The 18,533-nt window shown below is 43.0% G+C and overlaps 1 protein-coding gene across 5 annotated transcripts; it reads right to left on the bottom strand.

Moving 5' to 3' along the window:
- Positions 1 to 790: 790 nt before the first annotated feature.
- On the bottom strand, positions 791 to 18,310 carry yrk (Yes-related kinase). 5 transcript variants are annotated; one of them, XM_085395191.1, is made up of 14 exons: positions 17,764 to 17,861; positions 11,116 to 11,159; positions 9,275 to 9,514; positions 8,996 to 9,098; positions 7,394 to 7,492; positions 7,150 to 7,253; positions 6,866 to 7,015; positions 5,775 to 5,939; positions 5,051 to 5,206; positions 4,241 to 4,420; positions 3,446 to 3,522; positions 3,200 to 3,353; positions 2,908 to 3,039; positions 791 to 2,062 (listed from the first exon to the last, which is right to left on the bottom strand). In XM_085395191.1, exons 3-14 carry the CDS (start codon positions 9,489 to 9,491, stop codon positions 1,854 to 1,856), a joined length of 1,746 nt encoding a protein of 581 aa, XP_085251317.1. In that variant the 5' UTR covers positions 9,492 to 9,514; positions 11,116 to 11,159; positions 17,764 to 17,861; the 3' UTR covers positions 791 to 1,853. The 5 variants fall into 5 exon arrangements, with proteins under 5 accessions (XP_085251317.1, XP_085251313.1, XP_085251315.1 ...); XM_085395187.1 differs by lacking the exon at positions 5,051 to 5,206; XM_085395189.1 differs by lacking the exon at positions 5,775 to 5,939.
- Between the last annotated feature and the right edge of the window lie 223 nt (positions 18,311 to 18,533).

Raw genomic sequence — 18,533 nt, 5'->3', positions numbered from 1 at the left:
AGATCCACTATACGTTCCTGGATCAAGAGTTATCCATTGAATGACTCATAGCAAGTATCAGGTTTCTTTTTTTCATTCCTTCATCACTTTTCTATAAACTATTCAAACATTTTTGTGTCTCTTTGTTGGAAATCGTTAACAATCTTTGGTAAATTCAGGGGAATTGCTGATGCAACAATTACACAGCCGCTGAGGCTGACTGATGGTTGGTATTTTCATTGTCATAGTGATAACATCCACAATGAACACGCTGCAAAAGACTGCCATGCATTTACTCTACATTGATATTAACCTTGCTCAATAAAATGTGCACATTACAAATATTTTGTTTAATACCCATTAAGTTTATAACTATAACTATTTGTTCTAGTCCTGTATTCACATATCAAACAATGGTTTTGCAGATCACGTGGGTATATTTATTTACACAGTTATGTTTGTGTCTTTCACCTGTGATTGTAGACCTTTTACAAAGCAGTTTGTGGAAATAATATAAACTGGTAGGCCCATTTAGTAAAAACGAAATCTCTCGGCGTGTGTTTAAAATCATAATAAAGTGAAAGGAAAATGTCTCAGTGTAGTGTTTGTTTTTAATTTGAATCTAGAAGTTGCCAAATTAATAAAGTTAAATAGTTAAAAGAACTAAATTTGCCTTTCAACTCAATCAGAAGTTTGACAGTAACTCGAAATTTGCTTTTAATCATGTCATTTTACATATGCATATAAAAAAAGACATAGTGTGACGACATGACGGTGTAAGTGTCCAAGCACACACATAATCAGAGACATGTTCGAAAAAAAGATATCTGATCTTTATTACAACGACATGACAGGGGAATCTCATCATGAAGCTTACATTCATTTCAGACACCATCCTTCCACAGTCCTCTGATATATTTTTCCCCTGTTATGGATACCATATTGCCCTGCCCTCCCAAAAGGATGAAAATTGTATACATGTTAACTAGATATAGAAATCTTTGTGATGCACAGATATATCCAAGTTAAATTAAAACAAACAAAAGAGACAATCCATACAAAATTGCCATACAAAATATCAGACAAATAAAGCGCATTCCTGACCATCCCTCAAAGTTTCATAGCACAGTTTTAAAGGTACTTATTTGAAAACAGTCATTTGACCAGTTTAAAGGCACACATTGGCGATAGGGTGGAAAGCAGGAAACAGGCATGACTCTGATATCAGTTCAGCAGCTCTTTTTATCAGAAAGAGATAAAAACTGATCTCTGTTCAGTTAACACAGAACCTAGTACACAATGTACATAATCTATTCAGTGACCACATAGGGGCACGAGGTTCATTTTCGACTGCTTTTGGAGACTGTTTAAAGCAATGCGTGATAATCACCTGTTGCACCTGCGGTTCTTTCTCTTACAACATATTTATCTCAGGCGAAAAGTAAAATCTAGCTCCTCTCAAAAAGAGAAATCAAAGGACCTGAACGTATATGGCAGCTGAACAGATCATGTATCCACTCGACTCCCCCACCCCCCCAACCCCAACACAGCCATCTACATCTTCTTTCAGTTCCTTGTTGTCATGGTTACACAGTGAAGCAACATTACTGCAAGGCCTGACCAGAAGAGCTCCAACTCTTCAACACGCCTAACTGATCTGTCCTGAACAGACTGCAGTGAACAAAGACAGAAGAGGGGAAACTGTCTTTAAACAGTTACAACAAAGTAATAATAATATGAATCTTTTATATGTGTGTGTACGTGTGTGTGTCCTGTATGGTACATGCACGTCAAATACCCTGAGAGCATGAGTATGAGTACTACAGCGTGCCCGTCAGTGTATTGCTGTCACGCCTGCCCTACACGTGTGCCGGTCACAGGTTTTCTCCGGGCTGATACTGTGGCTCTGTGGCGGTGAAGTAATCCTCCAGGAAGGACTGGAGGTACTCAAAGGTATGCCTCTCATCAGGCTCCCGCCTCCAGCACTGCAGCATCAGTTCATGGAGCGAGGTCGGGCAGCCCGGGGCACAAGGCATCCGGTAGCCCCGCTCCACCTGCTCCAGCACTTCACGGTTGTTCATTCCTAAAAAGAGACATATGCAGAGAGCGGGAATGTTGGCGTTAGAGAGAGAGACAAAAGTGCCAATGGATTCTGAAGAAAATAAAGACCTGACCACTTCCAGTATTGTAATTTATAAATGGTGCATAAACATCTGGAATTCTTTACATAGTAGATGTGAATGGTCTTAAAGTGAAACAGGTCTGTCCATTGGGGGGGTCTGTATATTTTGGAAAACTGTATAAACCCCAGTATTTCAGGACTTTTATAGCCCTCTGAATTTGAACCATGACACGTGCCAAAACAATCTTTGTGGGCCCCCGGCAACTTCAGCTTTTTCATCAACGCAAAATTCAGTTTAAAGGCACACTGATGGGCATCCAGTGAGCATTACGGACCTGTTATTTCAATCAGGAATGGTTTTAAATTTTTACGAGTGGAGTCACAGAACTTTATGATCCCCTCACATTAGTGCTCTTCAATTAGTCTCAAATTATTCTTTTTGACAGCCCTCTATAAGAGGTTTGTAATCACAGCCAGACTGGCAGTAATTTTCTGGTTTCTCTTTTTTTCTTTCTTTTTTTTTTTTTTTTAAATATAAATGTTTTGTCCGTTTGGTTTTTCCATGTGGTACATACAGTACCAGGGAAGCACATAAGCTGCATGTTAGTTTACACAAGAGGTTAGCAGGTTCTTTAGAGATATCCTTCATTCATCCGCTGCGATTAGGTTTCTTTGAGACTGCTTTTCCAGATGGTTGATAGTGTATAAAAAATTTTAAGAATGTAGATGAAAAATAACCCCTGGGAATTTCACTGTGGATAAGGAAAAACCTGTTGCTGCATGTGAATTAAGAAACAGAGCAGTACCTGGATATGGCACACGTCCCTTAGTGATGAGTTCGGTTAGTAGGATGCCAAAGCTCCAGACATCTGACTTGATAGTAAAGCGTCCATATAGCGCAGCTTCTGGAGCCGTCCACTTGATGGGGAACTTCGCCCCTGAAACCATGGCAACACAGTGGAGATGCATAATCATATAATTAGGATAGGTTGTGTATAAAAATATAGACATGGAGGCAGAAGGAAACTGTTAATCACAGCATTGTGCGAGTGTGGCTCTTTTTCTTAGGCGCACGCAGTTAATGTGACATCGTGCTACCTTGTCTGGCTGTGTACTCGTTGTCCTCGATGAGTCTAGCCAGGCCGAAGTCGGCGATCTTGCACACCAGGTTGTCTCCAACGAGGATGTTGGCTGCTCGCAGGTCACGATGGATGTAGTTCATCCTTTCAATGTACGCCATTCCAGCTGCAATCTGCACACCCACACAGACGACAGGTGCTCAGACCTGTGGTAGATTATAAGCTGTTTTCTTTCTTTTTTCCAGTGTGCCTGACTATAACTCACCTGTGCAGCCATGTCGACCAGCTGAGGCAGCTTCAGACTCTGCCCCTCTCCATCTTTCAAGAAGTCCAGCAAACTTCCTAAATTAAAAAAGTTACAGGTGAGGTACAGGTGGGATCACGACAGACTCTTATACCTGCTGCGGTCCAGAAAAATAAAGAGAATCTGGTTTTGGTAGGGATTCTGCGTTTTGTTTATCGGGGAATCAAGGGGGTGGGGGGGGCCCTTAACTCTGACCTTCCACTTCACACAGTGCCACCTTAAGTCACCATCCCTTCTGCTAATTCATTATTGTGTGGCGTGAAAGCCTTCGCTGGTGACTGCTTAGGTTTTTGTTCTTGGTAGTTTGTTTGATGCCAAGCAAGCAGGATATCTGAAAAATGTCCTTTTGAAAGATGGATGAAAGTTAGAGTGGCAGCCAATTAAAAATAATTATTAGTGCAGGTCTGGAAGTGTGGTCTACTTATTTATTTATTTATTTACTAGAAAGATTTCATTACTAGATAGGGAGTTTCTGAGAACCAGCTTTAATTTCCCAAGAACTACTGCACTTAATTAAAGAAATCTACCCATTGTTATTTGTTTATACGTTTATCCTGGTAATATCTGTATATTATTTTGCTCTGTCGGTGTATTATGATGACAAATTCAGAGGTTTGTCACCTCATTTAGGGAAGTAAAAGCCAGTCCAATTTATGGGGCGTTCAAATGTTCATTGAGGTTTCTACCTGCTGTAAGGGCAGCATTTCATATCTACAGTGTGTCAACCACACGTGGCGGTTTTACTTTTCCTGATACCTTGGCTCATGAACTCAGTGATAATGTAAATGGGCTCCTCAGACACAACGGCGTAGAGCTGCACCAGCTTGTCATGACGGAGTCTCTTCATGATCTGAGCCTCCTCCAAAAAGGCCTCGGGGGACATGGTTCCTGGCTTCAGAGTCTTCACCGCTACCTTGGTGGTGCCGTTCCACATGCCTGGCATACAGAAAAGCGTGTGTTAGCGCACACCTCAGAACCTGGACGAATGCACCTGTCTTTATGTCAGTGTGACACGGGGAAGGGTGCATATACTGTACATCCACTGTACCCAACAAATATGACAACACAAACACCAACACATACAGATGTAGATATCTGCCTGATATAAATATCTGTATGTGTGACAACAGGTACACAACATGCAGGCTATTTTGCATGCATATGACAGAGCATGCATGATGTGTGAGAGAGATGAAGAGGGAGGGAAGGGGGAGGTTCTGGTCTTACGTCAAAACCAGCAGCACTTGAGCTACATGGACAGACACAGAGCTCGGCCGGGCCTCGGGGAGAAACTCTGCACGGCTCAGAAAGCCAAAACGCTGGGATTTGACAGAAATTTCCGTAAGTGTAAATGCAAAAACATCTTTTTGGCAATGCCAGGTAATTCAACTGGAATACACATACTATCTCACATACACTGACATAAATGGCCATCAACAGGGCAGACAATGAGTGCTACCAACAATGTTTGCCACAGGACAGCAGCAGACACTACAAAGGACAATGACAGACAGCTTTCCCTCTGTGCCTCTAGAGGGTGTCAGAGGTTGGCGGCATCGGTCTCACCCATCCACACGTCCCCAAAGCAGCCCTGCCCCAGCTTCTGTTGCAGGGCCAGCGTGTCCCTCGGTACCTCCCAGGCGTCCCGCCCGAGACCCATGGTGAGCGGGGTGGAGTTGGGACAGGCCTTTGTCAGGTAATAACACAGCCCATCATTAGAGCCTAAGTAAGGAAGGAAGAGGAGGAGGAGGAGGAGATAGGTGGCAAGAAGGTGGAGATGGGGGGGGGGGGGGGGTTAAGAATGGATGAAGAAAAGGGGGTGAAGTGGTGGGTGGAAAGATGGAAGGAAGAAGGGTGGGTGGGAGAGGTGACAAAGAGGTGAAGTGAGATGATGAAACATGCACATGCAGTCACAGGGGACGAGGAGAACAACTTTACACACCTGGATGTAAAACACACTTTTTGAAAAAATTTATTAAGTATTTGCCTCAGAAAATGTAAAAACAGGTGCAGACTACATCTGACAATGATGTGTGCGTTCCTACGTCTGTGTGGTCTGATCCTCAGGTGTATTTGTTGAAGATACAGGAAGAGAGCAAGAAACACAGATCACAGGGCTTTACCGTGTTTGCTCCTCTCACCAGAAATGTTTACTGATGTTCTTCGAACTCAACAAACGCTTACGTGTTATATGTGACTGCTGCAGTTTTAATGTGTTTTCATTCTGGTGTGCATCTGTTGTTATCTCGCCTCCTCTCACCCACACGCATCCCCTCCCCTTTGGCCCTACCCATCCAGACTTCTCCAAACTGGCCGTTGCCCAGTTTCTTAATCAGCTGGAGAGATTCACGGGGAATCTCCCACATATCCTTGGTCTTCACTGATAAGTCGGCCAGCTTAGGCATGCCCCGCTTACAGCTGCCAATCAAACGGCAGCACAGTCCCGCTGCTCTCTCTGAGAGCGAGAGGGAGAGACAAACAGGCAGGCAAAAAAAAAGGAAACAGGAGGAAAAGAAAACAGCAGGTGCAGAGATAAAGGAAGAACAAGACAGGTTGCTTATGCGCTTATGCAATTGACAACTTAACCGAAAACTAAAGGCGCAAGGAGAAATTCAGCACAACAGACATAAACAGACACTCTGAACAGCAGCAGCATGTGTAGATACAAAAAGGCAAAACAGGGACACTTGAGTTATGCTGATAAAACTGTCAGGTGGCTTTTGATTATCACAAACTGCAAAAAAAAATTCAGTAGCAGCCACTAGGGGGCAGATTTATACTGACAGAGGAAGTACAGGGTGTGAGCCTTTCTTGTTACACAAACTCTAAATAAAAGGTTAAAAAGTCTGCAGTGATCAGTGGTTAAAGCACTCAGATACATTTAACAAAGTAAATATGATTAACCATGTCTCACAAACACATCATTACAAGTTTCCTAACTGTGAGGCATATCAAAATGTATTTTAAACATAGTACGTCATTTTTATGAAACGCCAAAGTGTAAACTCCATTTTAATGTTGCGGCTGTTGAGGTTTACCTCAGTTTGATAACTTGATAAGGAAGTTGGTAAAACAATCATATTAAAAGCTTAATATCCATCATTAATTTTTATTCAAAACACGAATCTGCAGAGTAAAGCAACGTAAGCCGCAAAAAAATGGAGGCACCACAGTGCTGCACGTGTGCAGTACTTTGGTTACTGCACCTACTTTCTGTGCCACTCAAATGCTCTAATTATGAGCATTTGAGTGGCACAGAACAGAATGAGATTGTAAATGTTGCTGATGCAGGTTTAAAGCCGAAGAGGCAAAAGCAAAAGAATGCTTTCACACTCCGAAGGAAAGGCAGAAAGGAGTGCACATTTCCTGCATTTCTGTTACCTTGGTAGTGCACGACCAACTGCTGCACGGTATCAAACTGTGATCTGGTGGTGATGTAGTAGCCGCCATTGTCTAGCTTACGAATCTTGTAATGCTTCACGTGGTCTCCCTTGTTGTCGTCCCAGTCACGGATGGAAAGAGAGTAAGCACCTGCAGAGAGGCGGGAGAAGGGAGAGGATTCAGATCTGTGTGTGTGTGTGAGTGAGTGAGTGAGTGAGTGAGTGAGTGAGTGAGTGAGTGAGTGAGTGAGTGAGTGTGTGTGTGTGTGTGTGTAGCCATCTCACCCTTGGTGGTCTCGCTCTCTCGTATGAGGAAAGTTCCCCTTGGGTTGCCGTGACCCAGCAGCTGTCTCTCCGCATCCTTCCTTCCCATCTTCCCAAAATACCACCTGTCACCACGACAACATCACACAGGTCACCCACAGAAAATGGCAAACCCTCGCTTGATCTCTGCCTTCAGACTACATGTCAATCACACAGCATAATCGCTCGCTTCAAACAGGGCATGTGCTACTGCTTGTGAACTCACTCCTCGGCTTGTATGGAGTCCACTGGAGCTACGTAGTTGGAGGGGATGTAACCAGAGTTGCCGGTGTCCAGAGAGCGAGCTTCCCACCAGTCGCCCTCTCTACAAAAGACACACACGCACATGTAAAATTCATCGTTTGCAAAACACCAGTGCTCAAAGGTTTTCGGTTACTGAGCAATGTCACTGTTTTTGAAAGAAAGATCTGTAGCTTTTATGCAAAATAACATGAAAATAAACAGAAATAAATGGCAGTTAATAAGAAAGCCACTACAGAAACCTTCATTCTAATTATGTTGTGCTGGTGAAAAAACCTATATAACCTCGGTAGCTAAGTGTCTAAAACAGCGACCTTTGTGGGTTCAATTCAGTTGCCATATGTATATATAACCCTTAAAAAAACCCTCTCTCAGAGTGCAATGCTGAGAAACAAAGGTGATTCCAAGCAGGAAACACCAAAAATTCAAGTTTTTTATACCCCAGTGTGTACGACTGCCTCTACAAAACACCACAATATGGCTCTTACAGGTACTGTGTAATAATATTGCCAGCCAAGATCATACGAGGCATCGTTTTCTCAAACTAGAGACCCTGACGTACTTTACTTCTTGTTCAGTTATGCGCTGCAGTCTCACATTTCTTTCATTTGTTAACACTCTGGTCAAAGGTAGTTTGCCCTGTTCTTTGAAGGAAGCAGTGTGTTACACATCATTGATTTTTTTCCTCTTAGATCAACAATACAGAAATGTGTCAGAAAGAAACTTCCCTTTGTGATACTAATCAAACACACGACCGCTGAAGCGGATTAGCTTTTCTAGTTATTTTGGGCTGTGCTAAAAGTACCGAAACAGGCTTTTTAACACAAGCACAAACACTTGAACACAGAAGTGGTGGCGAAGTAGGTTCAAAAACAGATATTAATTTATGAATAGTGACTCTATTAATCATTTATTGTCATTTAAAACATTTTTCATCAATGTTACTTTTGAAAAAAAATGTACGATTCTAAATTACCCCAAACTTTTGAGTTGTAGTGAATGCCTGCTGGGAGCAGCTGTGGTTATGTTTGATGAAGTGAAAAATGCAAATAACCTCTTGAGGGAAGATAAATTAGCCTTTTTTAGCAAACCAAATGATCTTCATGTAACTAAAAGCAAAACTAAAAGCATAGATCGGAAAGAAGATTAGCAGCTTAGGTGTGAACTTAGGTAAAAGAAACCCCAAAAACTCCCGTCTGAATGTAAATCATCATATAAATAGGATTCGGGATTTCTGAGCAGGGCAAAGGGTTTTGTTTTTTTTTCAAGAACAAAAGATTGTCAGCATTGCCAGCAGCAGCTGAGACCTCTGGCAGTTCACGGTGTTAATGGGTGGTATTTAATTGCAGCCTGTGGTATTTAATGTATGCAAACAAAATTAATTACCTCTCAGAAGTCCTTAGTGATTTAATTTAACGCCTTTAACACAGATCACATTAACATTGTTTCATGAGCTCCTGACACAGATTGTCGTGTTTCTTAATGATGGAGATATATTTATGTGGGGTTTTTTCCGCTTTGTTTTTCATTAAAGCAATGTGTAAAAAAAAAAAAAAAGTATACTCACGTGTTGTTAATAATTTGGAATTTTTCTCCTTTTTGGAAAGTGAGGTCGTCCTCAGTGCGGGCGTCATAGTCGTACAGCGCTATAAAGAGAGTTACTCCACCACCTGCACATGTGTTCAAACAAGAAAGAGAATGATTGGACGGTATCGTCAAGGTCTTTTGAATATGTCAGTGCAGACATAGACTGAAAAACAGCAGGAGGGCTAATACGATGTTAATTGTTTAGAGGGACTGTAAATTCATCTTTCTCACAAACAAACACACACAGGCTCAGCTCTACCTGTTATGGCTCCTGACCGCTGGTTGATTTTGGTGTTGGGGAATGCGCTGTTGGACAAGAAGCCCTTGTTGAAGTCCGGGATGGTCTGAGTCGGGTCAGGACAGTATCGGCCCTGATTCAAGGCCACGGAGCTCCCACCTGCGTTGCTAGGAGACAGATCTGCTATGTCTGCTGCTTCTTTGGCAGACTTCTTCTGCTTGCAACAGGCACACCCCATGATAACCAGCACGGAGACGGCGTCTGTGAAAGCAACGCAGCAAAGCAGCGTTACAGTAACAAGACACATCTTTTTTTTAATGTGAGAAGTCAAAATCTTCTTTTTTCTTTTCATTATTTTTCATTTCTTTTAAAAAAAATTCTTGCATTCTTGTGAATATGTGCAAGAGAAAAGGTTTGCTAAGGCTAGACCAGAGTTTTTTGCGTTTTGAGGGCAGATGTCCTGGGAAGTGGGCATTGCAGACTCTCGCTGCCTTTAGGAGGACTGGGACCTTAACTGTGGTTTTCATGGCCAAAGTGTTTGATCCCCTCAGAATACTCAACATTTTGCTTTTTTTGTTGTTGGTAAAGTTTGCTAAAGCTTGCCTGTTAATGGATGCTGATTTTTATGGAATAAAAAAAAATTCAGATACAGCAGATTATAAAGCCACCTGAATGAGTGCCGAAACATTTTTATCCCACTGAAAATGCCACATCTAGATGAACAGAATCAACTTTCTTGGATTTGCTTTACATAGATGACTGGGCATGCATCGAGACAGCTTATACTGTTTAAGCAAGCAAACCCAAGAGGTGCGATCCTAAATTTCCCAAATAGTGCCCATAAAAAGCAAAAACTCTACTCGATTTAAAATGTAAATGGTAAATGGCCTGTATTTGTATAGCGCTTTTCTAGTCCCTAAGGACCCCAAAGCGCTTTACACAACCTGTCATCCACCCATTCACACATTCACACACTGGTGATGGCAAGCTATAATGTAGCCACAGCCACCCTGGGGCGCACTGACAGAGGCGAGGCTGCCGGACACTGGCGCCACCGGGCCCTCTGACCACCACCAGTAGGCAACGGGTGAAGTGTCTTGCCCAAGGACACAACGACCGAGACTGTCCAAGCCGGGGCTCGAACCGGCAACCTTCCGATTACAAGGCGAACTCCCAACTCTTGAGCCACGATCGCCCTTGTGGCTCATCTCCCCTTCAGAGTCGTCTACTCATGCACCTCTACATGCTCTTACACTCAAAATGCTTGTTCTGACCTCGTTACGATGACGCCATATTAAAAAGGGAAAAACCTGGTGTTATATTTACTGCCTTTGCACTACTTAACACTTTACACTATTTGACTTCATAGCACCATCTTGTTTACGCTGATGCATGCACTGCAGGCAGCGCTAATAACGATGATAACGTTGAAGCTAGCAACGCCATATTGACATATGACGCGTACCACGAGCATCTACTTTCTTGTTGCATTACACGGCTGTCAGTGCATGTCGGGTAGATACGCGCGTCTGTGACGATTTTGCACACATATCCTGTTTAAACTTTCACCAATCTCTAATACCAGCGATACGTTGAAAAGCCCTCAAAGAGACAGACCACATTTAAGTCCGCCTACATAATTTCCACAATCTTTTTATACAAGCTAAGACTTCAAACACAAATCAGTAGAAAGTGAAACCAACACAAATCAGCATACAGGGGGTTAAAAAAATATGGAGAACTGTAAAGAGAGAAGTAAAAAATTTTAATATAAAACTTAACTTCCCTGAACAAGGAAGAGGAGGAAGAAAGCGAAAAAGGGGTGGAGGTAGGGCGGGAAGGAGAAGTTAACTTATTCTCACCTGATGTCTTCCTCTGTCAGATCATCTGTCAATCACCATCGCAGCTGGAAAAAAAAAAAAGAGGGAAAAGGTGAGTGACAAGGGCTGGAATGAGAGAGCGGGGCAAAGGGAGGATGAGTGGCAGAGAAGCGGAAAGGGAAAAGGTGGGGGAGAATGTGAGCGAAAGCCTCGAGAGCGGTAAAGCATGAATAAAGAGATGTGTGAAGGCAGAAGTGAGGAGGCAGAGAGGTTAGAGAAAGAAGAGTCAGAGACAGCTCGAGATAAGGATAGACAGTGAGAGATGTGAGGTTAGCCACTTCCCTTTTTGCTTGTTTCGAGAGAGGGTATTCAGCCATTCTCTCTGGTCAACAGCTGTGAGTGTGAGTGTATGCATGCGCATTAACACGCCTGCTTTCTCTGTTCGAGCATGTGATGAAATAAGCCCATAAATGTCAGGATTACAGCAGAGTAACTGACACAAAGTGACCGTCTGTAACAGTGCGAAATGCCTTTGTGTTGATTAGCACGAATGTACGCAACCTTGACTTCCAGTTTCCAGCTAACTGTCAGGCGTTGCCAAAGCAAAAACCATCATAGAAAGGAATGTAAACGTGAAAAATTAGGTTGTTTCCAACATCATTTCTTTAGGAAAACCTAAATGAACCACTCAGCAGTTTATTAGTTTTGCTTAGCTTGGTTCAAAAGTTGGGAAATATGCTTATTCCCTTTTTAGAGAGTAAGCAGAGATTATCGAGAGGTCGTCATTTTTTCCAAATATGAAACCTCTGCCGAATTAAAGAGGTAGCGGAGGTCAATGAACAAAGAACACATTAAATGCCACAAAATAACTAAAAGAAGACAGAAAAACTGTCCCAGATTCAGTTTCCTTTTGGGGTGGCGGCTCAGGACGTAGGACAAGTCACCTCCTAATCAGAGAGGGTTGGTGGTTCCATCCTTGGCTGTTCTAGTCTGCTGGTACTCAACTTTGAGTTTCTCCTGATGTGAATATTAGATAGAAAGCGCGCAGGAAAACGTGCTTGTAAGACTGTGTGTGAGTGAGACGTGTTGTGTGGAGCAGAAAAGTGTTTTGTAGGAACCATTTAATTTACACTGAGCTGGACAGCTTTAGCTTTTGGACTGTATGTCATAAAGCAAACAGTCGGGCTTTTCATGTTCTTGTTTTCTCTTTACAAGTCAACTAGAAGAAAATGGCCACCATCACACATCCTGGTCATAGTTTTTTCTCCCTGTTCTCAATAAAAGCGCACTAATAAGAGAGTTTTATCTTTGTAGTGTCATATAATGCAAAGTCCCTTCAGATGGCAATTTTTTGTTTGTTTTACCCTTCTTGGTTATTATGCGGTGGTCAAAAGATTAAACAGTGGTGCCCAAAGTTGCCTTCAAAAGACTATGAAATAATTCACATCAACTAGTTTTCTCTGAGAGCGGTTGTAGACCTCTTCATTAGTTTCAGCTAGGTGTAGCTATCAGACTGATAACTGTGTACACAATGGCCACGGGATACAAACTGGCAACCTTTGAAGAAAAAAGCTCCAGGCTCCAGCCACCCCACCTACTGAGGAATGTGGGGGAAGTCACACAAAGGGAGAACAATACAAGTTATAGCAGCATCAGCAGCAAAAAAAAAGGTGATTTACTTTCATTACAGAAAACACACCAGAGGTCCAAGTGAGCAGCGTCAAGTTTGTCCCAGCAAACCTCTCCATCTTTAAAGCAGCAAAAGCTGTTCTAACCTACATCGAGACGACCGCGCTCAAAGCGAAAGCGCGCAAAGCCTCTATGTGTGCACAATCCTGCACACACACACAAACACTTATTCACTATCAGGCTGGCCATCATGAGAGCTGCAGGAAGTTAGCCCTGTTTGAGTTTCCTGTCCACCCCTGTGATCGCTCCCCCCTTTTCCTGGAAACTGAGGACAGAGTCCACACACACACACACACACACACACACACACAAACACCCACCCACCCCCAGTGCACACACCCAGACTTTCCTCTGTGTTGCTGCTGTTGTCTACTCCATGCCCACACCCCTCCGACAGCAGTCGTTCATTCTTATTCCCTTCACCCTCCCTTCAGCTTCTCCTTTCTTTGTGACAGTCCACAGAAAGTAGAAGTGGCAGAGGATGCAAAAGGACCCTTCTCCCTTTCATCTTTATCTCCATTTCGCCCTCTCCCTCACCTCATCTTCTTCTGCATGTCTAAGACTGACAGATGACCACAGGTTGAACTGATACAGTAACAGATAGGTTTTCACATACTGGAAGTGTTTGCAGGGCGGCTGCAAAACCCATTGTTCTCAACTAGATAATCACTCTCTCATCCGCCATTTTCTCTGCACATAGAATAACATCTGATTATTAACAGGACCGTACATCTTTACACCTTAATTTAAAAAACAAAAACAAAAAAAGAAAACATGCACACACTTGTGGAGGTCACACGGCACAAAGCACAGCCTAGAGTGAGGTGCAAGGCACGCAAGTGTGCTCCTACATACCAGTAAGTGACACAGTCAAGATACAGATTTAAACACAAACCCATATGCGAGTGTATTTCCTCCTCGTTGTTGTTTTTTTTTGTTTTTGCCTTGTGATAACATTCAGGGTTTTGGTTTCAGTCTACCATTAGGTAGATGAAGGTACTAGAGCAGACTATGAGTGTGGGTGTTTGGTGGTATTGGCAATGAGTGGTGAGGTGGGGGTTGCAGAGTCAAACTGATACCCTGCATATATGTCGTGACTTGTGTAAAAAAAAGCAGAGAGTGCGCTAAACACCAGCATGTGTAACGATCCAGCAAACAATCCAGTTCCTCTTTGACACCATAATGAAAAAATGAGACGGCAGACGCAAGAAACAGCTGTAAAATGAACGGCTTGCAGTTTTTACCAGATGTGTGTCAAGATTATTATCAGTAGGTCAGTCATATGTGCAGACACAAAACCTTTCACCTTATGCTCAACAAAATGCCACACTCTGATATCACATAGCACATCACATTTGACCATCCTATAAGTGCACTTTCTTTTTGCATCTTCTTTTTAAAAAACGCAGGTGTCAAAACTAAACATCTGACTGGGTGCTGCATGTCAAAGCGGATTTTTTTAATAGCAGCTGACAAACATACAGAAGACACTATAATAAAACTCTGTGAAAGAGAAGCTACTTCCTCTGGTGGGGAGAAGCGCGGTGTTGGTTTGTGATACGTTTGTCTACAATAGCGGGGCCTTTTACACCATGTGCTAATCACTGATATCTGTTTCAGATATTAAAATCCTCGAGTTCTTTTCACTCACTTCATGTGCTACTTCGCCCAAACACCCGCATTTCCCCTCTCGATCATTGGAACGGTACAGTTTCGTTACACACGGTTTTCACTTGATTTCATTAAAAAAAAAAAAAAAAAAGGTCGACAATAAAAATTTTTAAAAGAAACAACAACAAGAGGAATCCCTGATGACTTTTTAATGCCAGCTCTAACTGCAGTGAGCACTGCTGATTAAATTTCATTCATCTCCATTGTCTCAGACAGGAGACATAAATCTTGGAAATAGGACTTCAAAACCTGCGTACCTGCATTTCTGGGTCTTGCTTTTGTTGTTTTAGCTTAAACTAACCTTCAGGTAAACAGAGTGGGAGAAACCAGACTGTAAAAATACTCCTGCATTCGACATTTTACGATGTAAAAGACGTCAATGGCATCTTTTTAGAAATTCTTGCAAATGTATTCAAATTACAGCTTTCAGTCCTCAGGGTAAGTCTCTCCAGGCTCTTCCTGGGAGACCTCTGCAAGCAGAGTGAGCTGCATCTTCACCTTTCTCTGCAGCTGTTCAGCGGGTTTAGATCTGAGCTTAGCTCGACCAACCAAGGACAGAGACAGATGCCTGTATTCGCATTCTTTATTGCCACTACTGAGCAGGTATACTCAGCTCTCAACATAATGTGGTGTAATAAATCTTCTGAGTTTCTTATTTTATTTTAAGAGGCCTTGCTTAAATCAAATAAAATGCTCTTACTTGTCCATTATATTCCATTCAGCTTCATGCTAGTCAAAGTCTTTGTGGTTCCACAGACCTGCATGCTACACAAACATACGTGATTATGCCACAAACTAAAGAAAAAGGGGTATTTCCACCAGTTTGTAAGACATACAGATCGTCGCCTTGCTGAAAGGTGTGGCCCAGTCTCATGCATTTGGCTACGTTCACTCTTCCCTCAATTCTGTTTCCCTGTTCCTGCCTCTGAAAATAAACCACCGCGCTTCACCGATGGGATGAGATTAGCCATGCTATGAGATTAGCCATGCTATGAGCAATGCATGGTATTTGCCAGATATGGTGGTTGGAGTTCTTTCCCAAAAGTTACTTTTGCTTTTTTTTTTCTCTCTGCCTTTTTTTCTCAGACTACTGAATTTTCTTTGTCTACGTGACAGACGAGTAAAAGCAAAGATGCGTAGGCATCTAAAAATACATGCAGCAAAATAAATACCAAATGTGACAGACTGCAAGCTCCTTTGACGACTGAGCACTCTGTAAACTTTATGTGCAAAATGTCTCCTCTTCGAGATTAAGTTAAGAATGTTAATCTGAGAATCAGTGGATATAATGTAGTCAAACTGCAAGCACCTGAAAAAACTAAGTCACACTTCATTGAGTACGGTCACCTTTACTTTTGATAAATGGAGATCTGCTGTGTGTTCACTCGGAACAATTAAAGGAAGCAAATAAAACCACATTCATTGCATTCTTACAGAATCACAATAACATCACCCTCCACCACCATCGTCACTCTCACAAACATCTAAAATCTGAAGGACACACCCTTTCCTGAACAGTGGACTGTAGATAAGCTGCTCCCAGCGGGAAAACTCACTGTAGCAACACACACACACACATACATGCACACGGTGTTTCGTATTCTTACACCAATTCTGCACCAATCTTAGACTGCCTCCACCCTTCTTCTCCCTCATCTCTCTTTCTTTACCTTCCTTGCACTTCACCTTTCTCTCTCTCTCTCTCTCTCTCCCCCCACTGACTCTCTCACCCATGGGCAGGAAACTCCACAGGATGCAGAGTGTGAGTGGGGCAGGAATGATAGGACAATGGGAAACAAGCTGTCACTGAACCCTCACACATACACACACAATAGCACACACACACTCTTAAACACAGGGAGACAGAGCTGGAAGGCAGCAGTGGAAAAGTAAGGTGCCTCGGTTATCGGGATGTCCTGTTTCCACATGATGTCATCATATCCTCCAGATACAGAGGCCCCGAGCTGGCTCGGCTGGAGGCATATATGAGCGTTTGCGTGCACTGAGGCTGAACACTTTCAGCCTGCTTCTTAAGAAATAGAGCATCACTGTCTGGTCCTTTGGGTTCATCATGAAGACTCTCCCTCGGATGACGGCATGGATGAAAACGTACAGAAACTTGTCAACTCGACCACACCGCCGCAGGGGTGCAGGGGTGTGTGACTATCAGGCTGCAGGCCTCATCTTGTATGAGTATTCACCTGTCACGGCCCTTCTCCGGTCCTTAAGAAAGCTGTGCGATGTGACTATGTCTTTTTCTAAACTTCTCACTAAAAAGCGCATCCACGCCCCTTTCCTTCCTGCCTTGCTCCAAGGCTAAAGACAGGAACTGACCTGGTAAAGAAACAGGAAGTGATGAAGTCCAGCCTTGGACAGCCTAATCCTGTTTCTCCCTGTCCAGCCCCTAAAAGATTTCTGGCCAACTCCCTTGCGGATATTTCAACGTTTTAATTTGTAATCTGTTACCTATCTGTAGCTTCCCGATCAGTGATTGGGGTGGGAAAAAAAGGCATATACCTCCAACAATGAGGCTATGATAAAGCCACAGAAACCTCTTATACCTTTTCCTCAAGGTGGTTTCCTGTAGGCATGTGGCCAATTAGTCACATTTAGTGAAGGAATGTTTAACAGTCTCTTCTGGGTTTAGGCCTAAATGATGAACCCTATCCAGGCACGTTTTACCATAAATCCAGAGCCTGTATGATTTATTAAGCCGTTATTAAAGAAAAAGAAGAAGCTAAAAGGGCAATAACTAAGGTCTTATACTGGAAATGATCCATTTGAGAGGACCAATTTCTCTGGTAAATTCCGCTGTTGCAAAAAAAGAAAGAAAAATTGCACTATTAGCAAGTCTGATTTCTAAATATCACCCTCTGTGACATCTGTCTATCATGAAGAGTGGAAGTAAGCTACTGGTAAACCCACACTTGATTAACTTCTCATAGCAAGTAGACAAACTTCCTTTTATTTCAAACAGATACCGACGTTTCTCAATTTTCACCAGAAGCTCAAAATCAACGACAGCGCCCTGTGGCATTAGAGAAGTGGAAAATATTCTACTTATTTAGGCATTCAGCTCGCATCCTTTTAAGTCGTTACAGCTGAACTTTGTCTCGAGTCAAGCGAATTTACTCACATATAGGGCTGAAGTTTAAATAGGACGCACAGCCCACCTGTTGAATGACCCCACAATTTGGTAGTAAAGCACCTGTTTGGTTTATTTATTTTCATTTTTTTTGTTCGCTTTTTGTTTTTTTAGTCTCAAACACAGTAAGCCAGATGTGTTACACCGCTCTGATATTTACTTTGGAACAGAGAGCAGAAACTTACCTGACAAAAAGAAATCACTCCGGACAATCCTCGAGTCGGGACGCTCGGGGACGGAGGTGGGTGAAGCGAGAGCGCTGTCCGTGGGAGACTCGAAGGGGACACACGGGAGTGAAAGAGCCGCGCGCTGCTGCTGCCTGAGAGCGAGAGGATGAGGCAAGCGCGCGCCTCGGCCGGAAGGCTCGGAATGAACTTCACGCGCACAGCGAGGTCCACCCCACATAGGAAGAGAGTGCGTGCAGCGGACAGTTCAACAGTGTCGTTACGCTTAACAGAAACGATACATAGGAGCGTGTTCTCGGTAACTATGGCGTCAGACTGAGCTTACGGTCACGAGCTCAGCTTGGTTAAAACGTTAAAGGAATGCGCGCGCAATTGAGCTCACGATAAAGCAAACCGATAAGAAAGTTTTAAGATTTTTGTTTTGTAATCTCGAAAGAATGCGATAAAAAAAAAAAAAAAAAGAGAGATTATAAAACGCTCCGGTTCTTCAACAGTGTATCCTACACACAGCTGGGGGAGTGTTTGCAGTCTCTTCGTGCGGACGATGCTCAGATGAGGTGGTGCGCTACACGTTTAGCCAACTCGTGTGAACGACAGGAAGACTGAATAAGATGTGTGACATCCGCGTGCAAGAAGGCAGAAGTGCAGCAGATGCTTTTGGGAGTGTGGCGGCTCACTGTGCCGGCACCTTTCTGTCTGTGATCTGCATATTTCAACAGAAATTGGACAGATGTTATTGGCACATCGTTATAATTAGAGTTGCACAAGAA

This window comes from Rhamphochromis longiceps, linkage group LG22, assembly GCF_057381845.1.
Source record: "Rhamphochromis longiceps isolate RC_006_pf linkage group LG22, R_longiceps_female_GT1.1, whole genome shotgun sequence".
In the NCBI taxonomy this organism is placed as follows: domain Eukaryota; kingdom Metazoa; phylum Chordata; class Actinopteri; order Cichliformes; family Cichlidae; genus Rhamphochromis; species Rhamphochromis longiceps.
The sequence above is the reverse complement of the archived record's forward strand: the minus strand, read 5'-3'. Positions and strand labels throughout refer to the sequence as shown.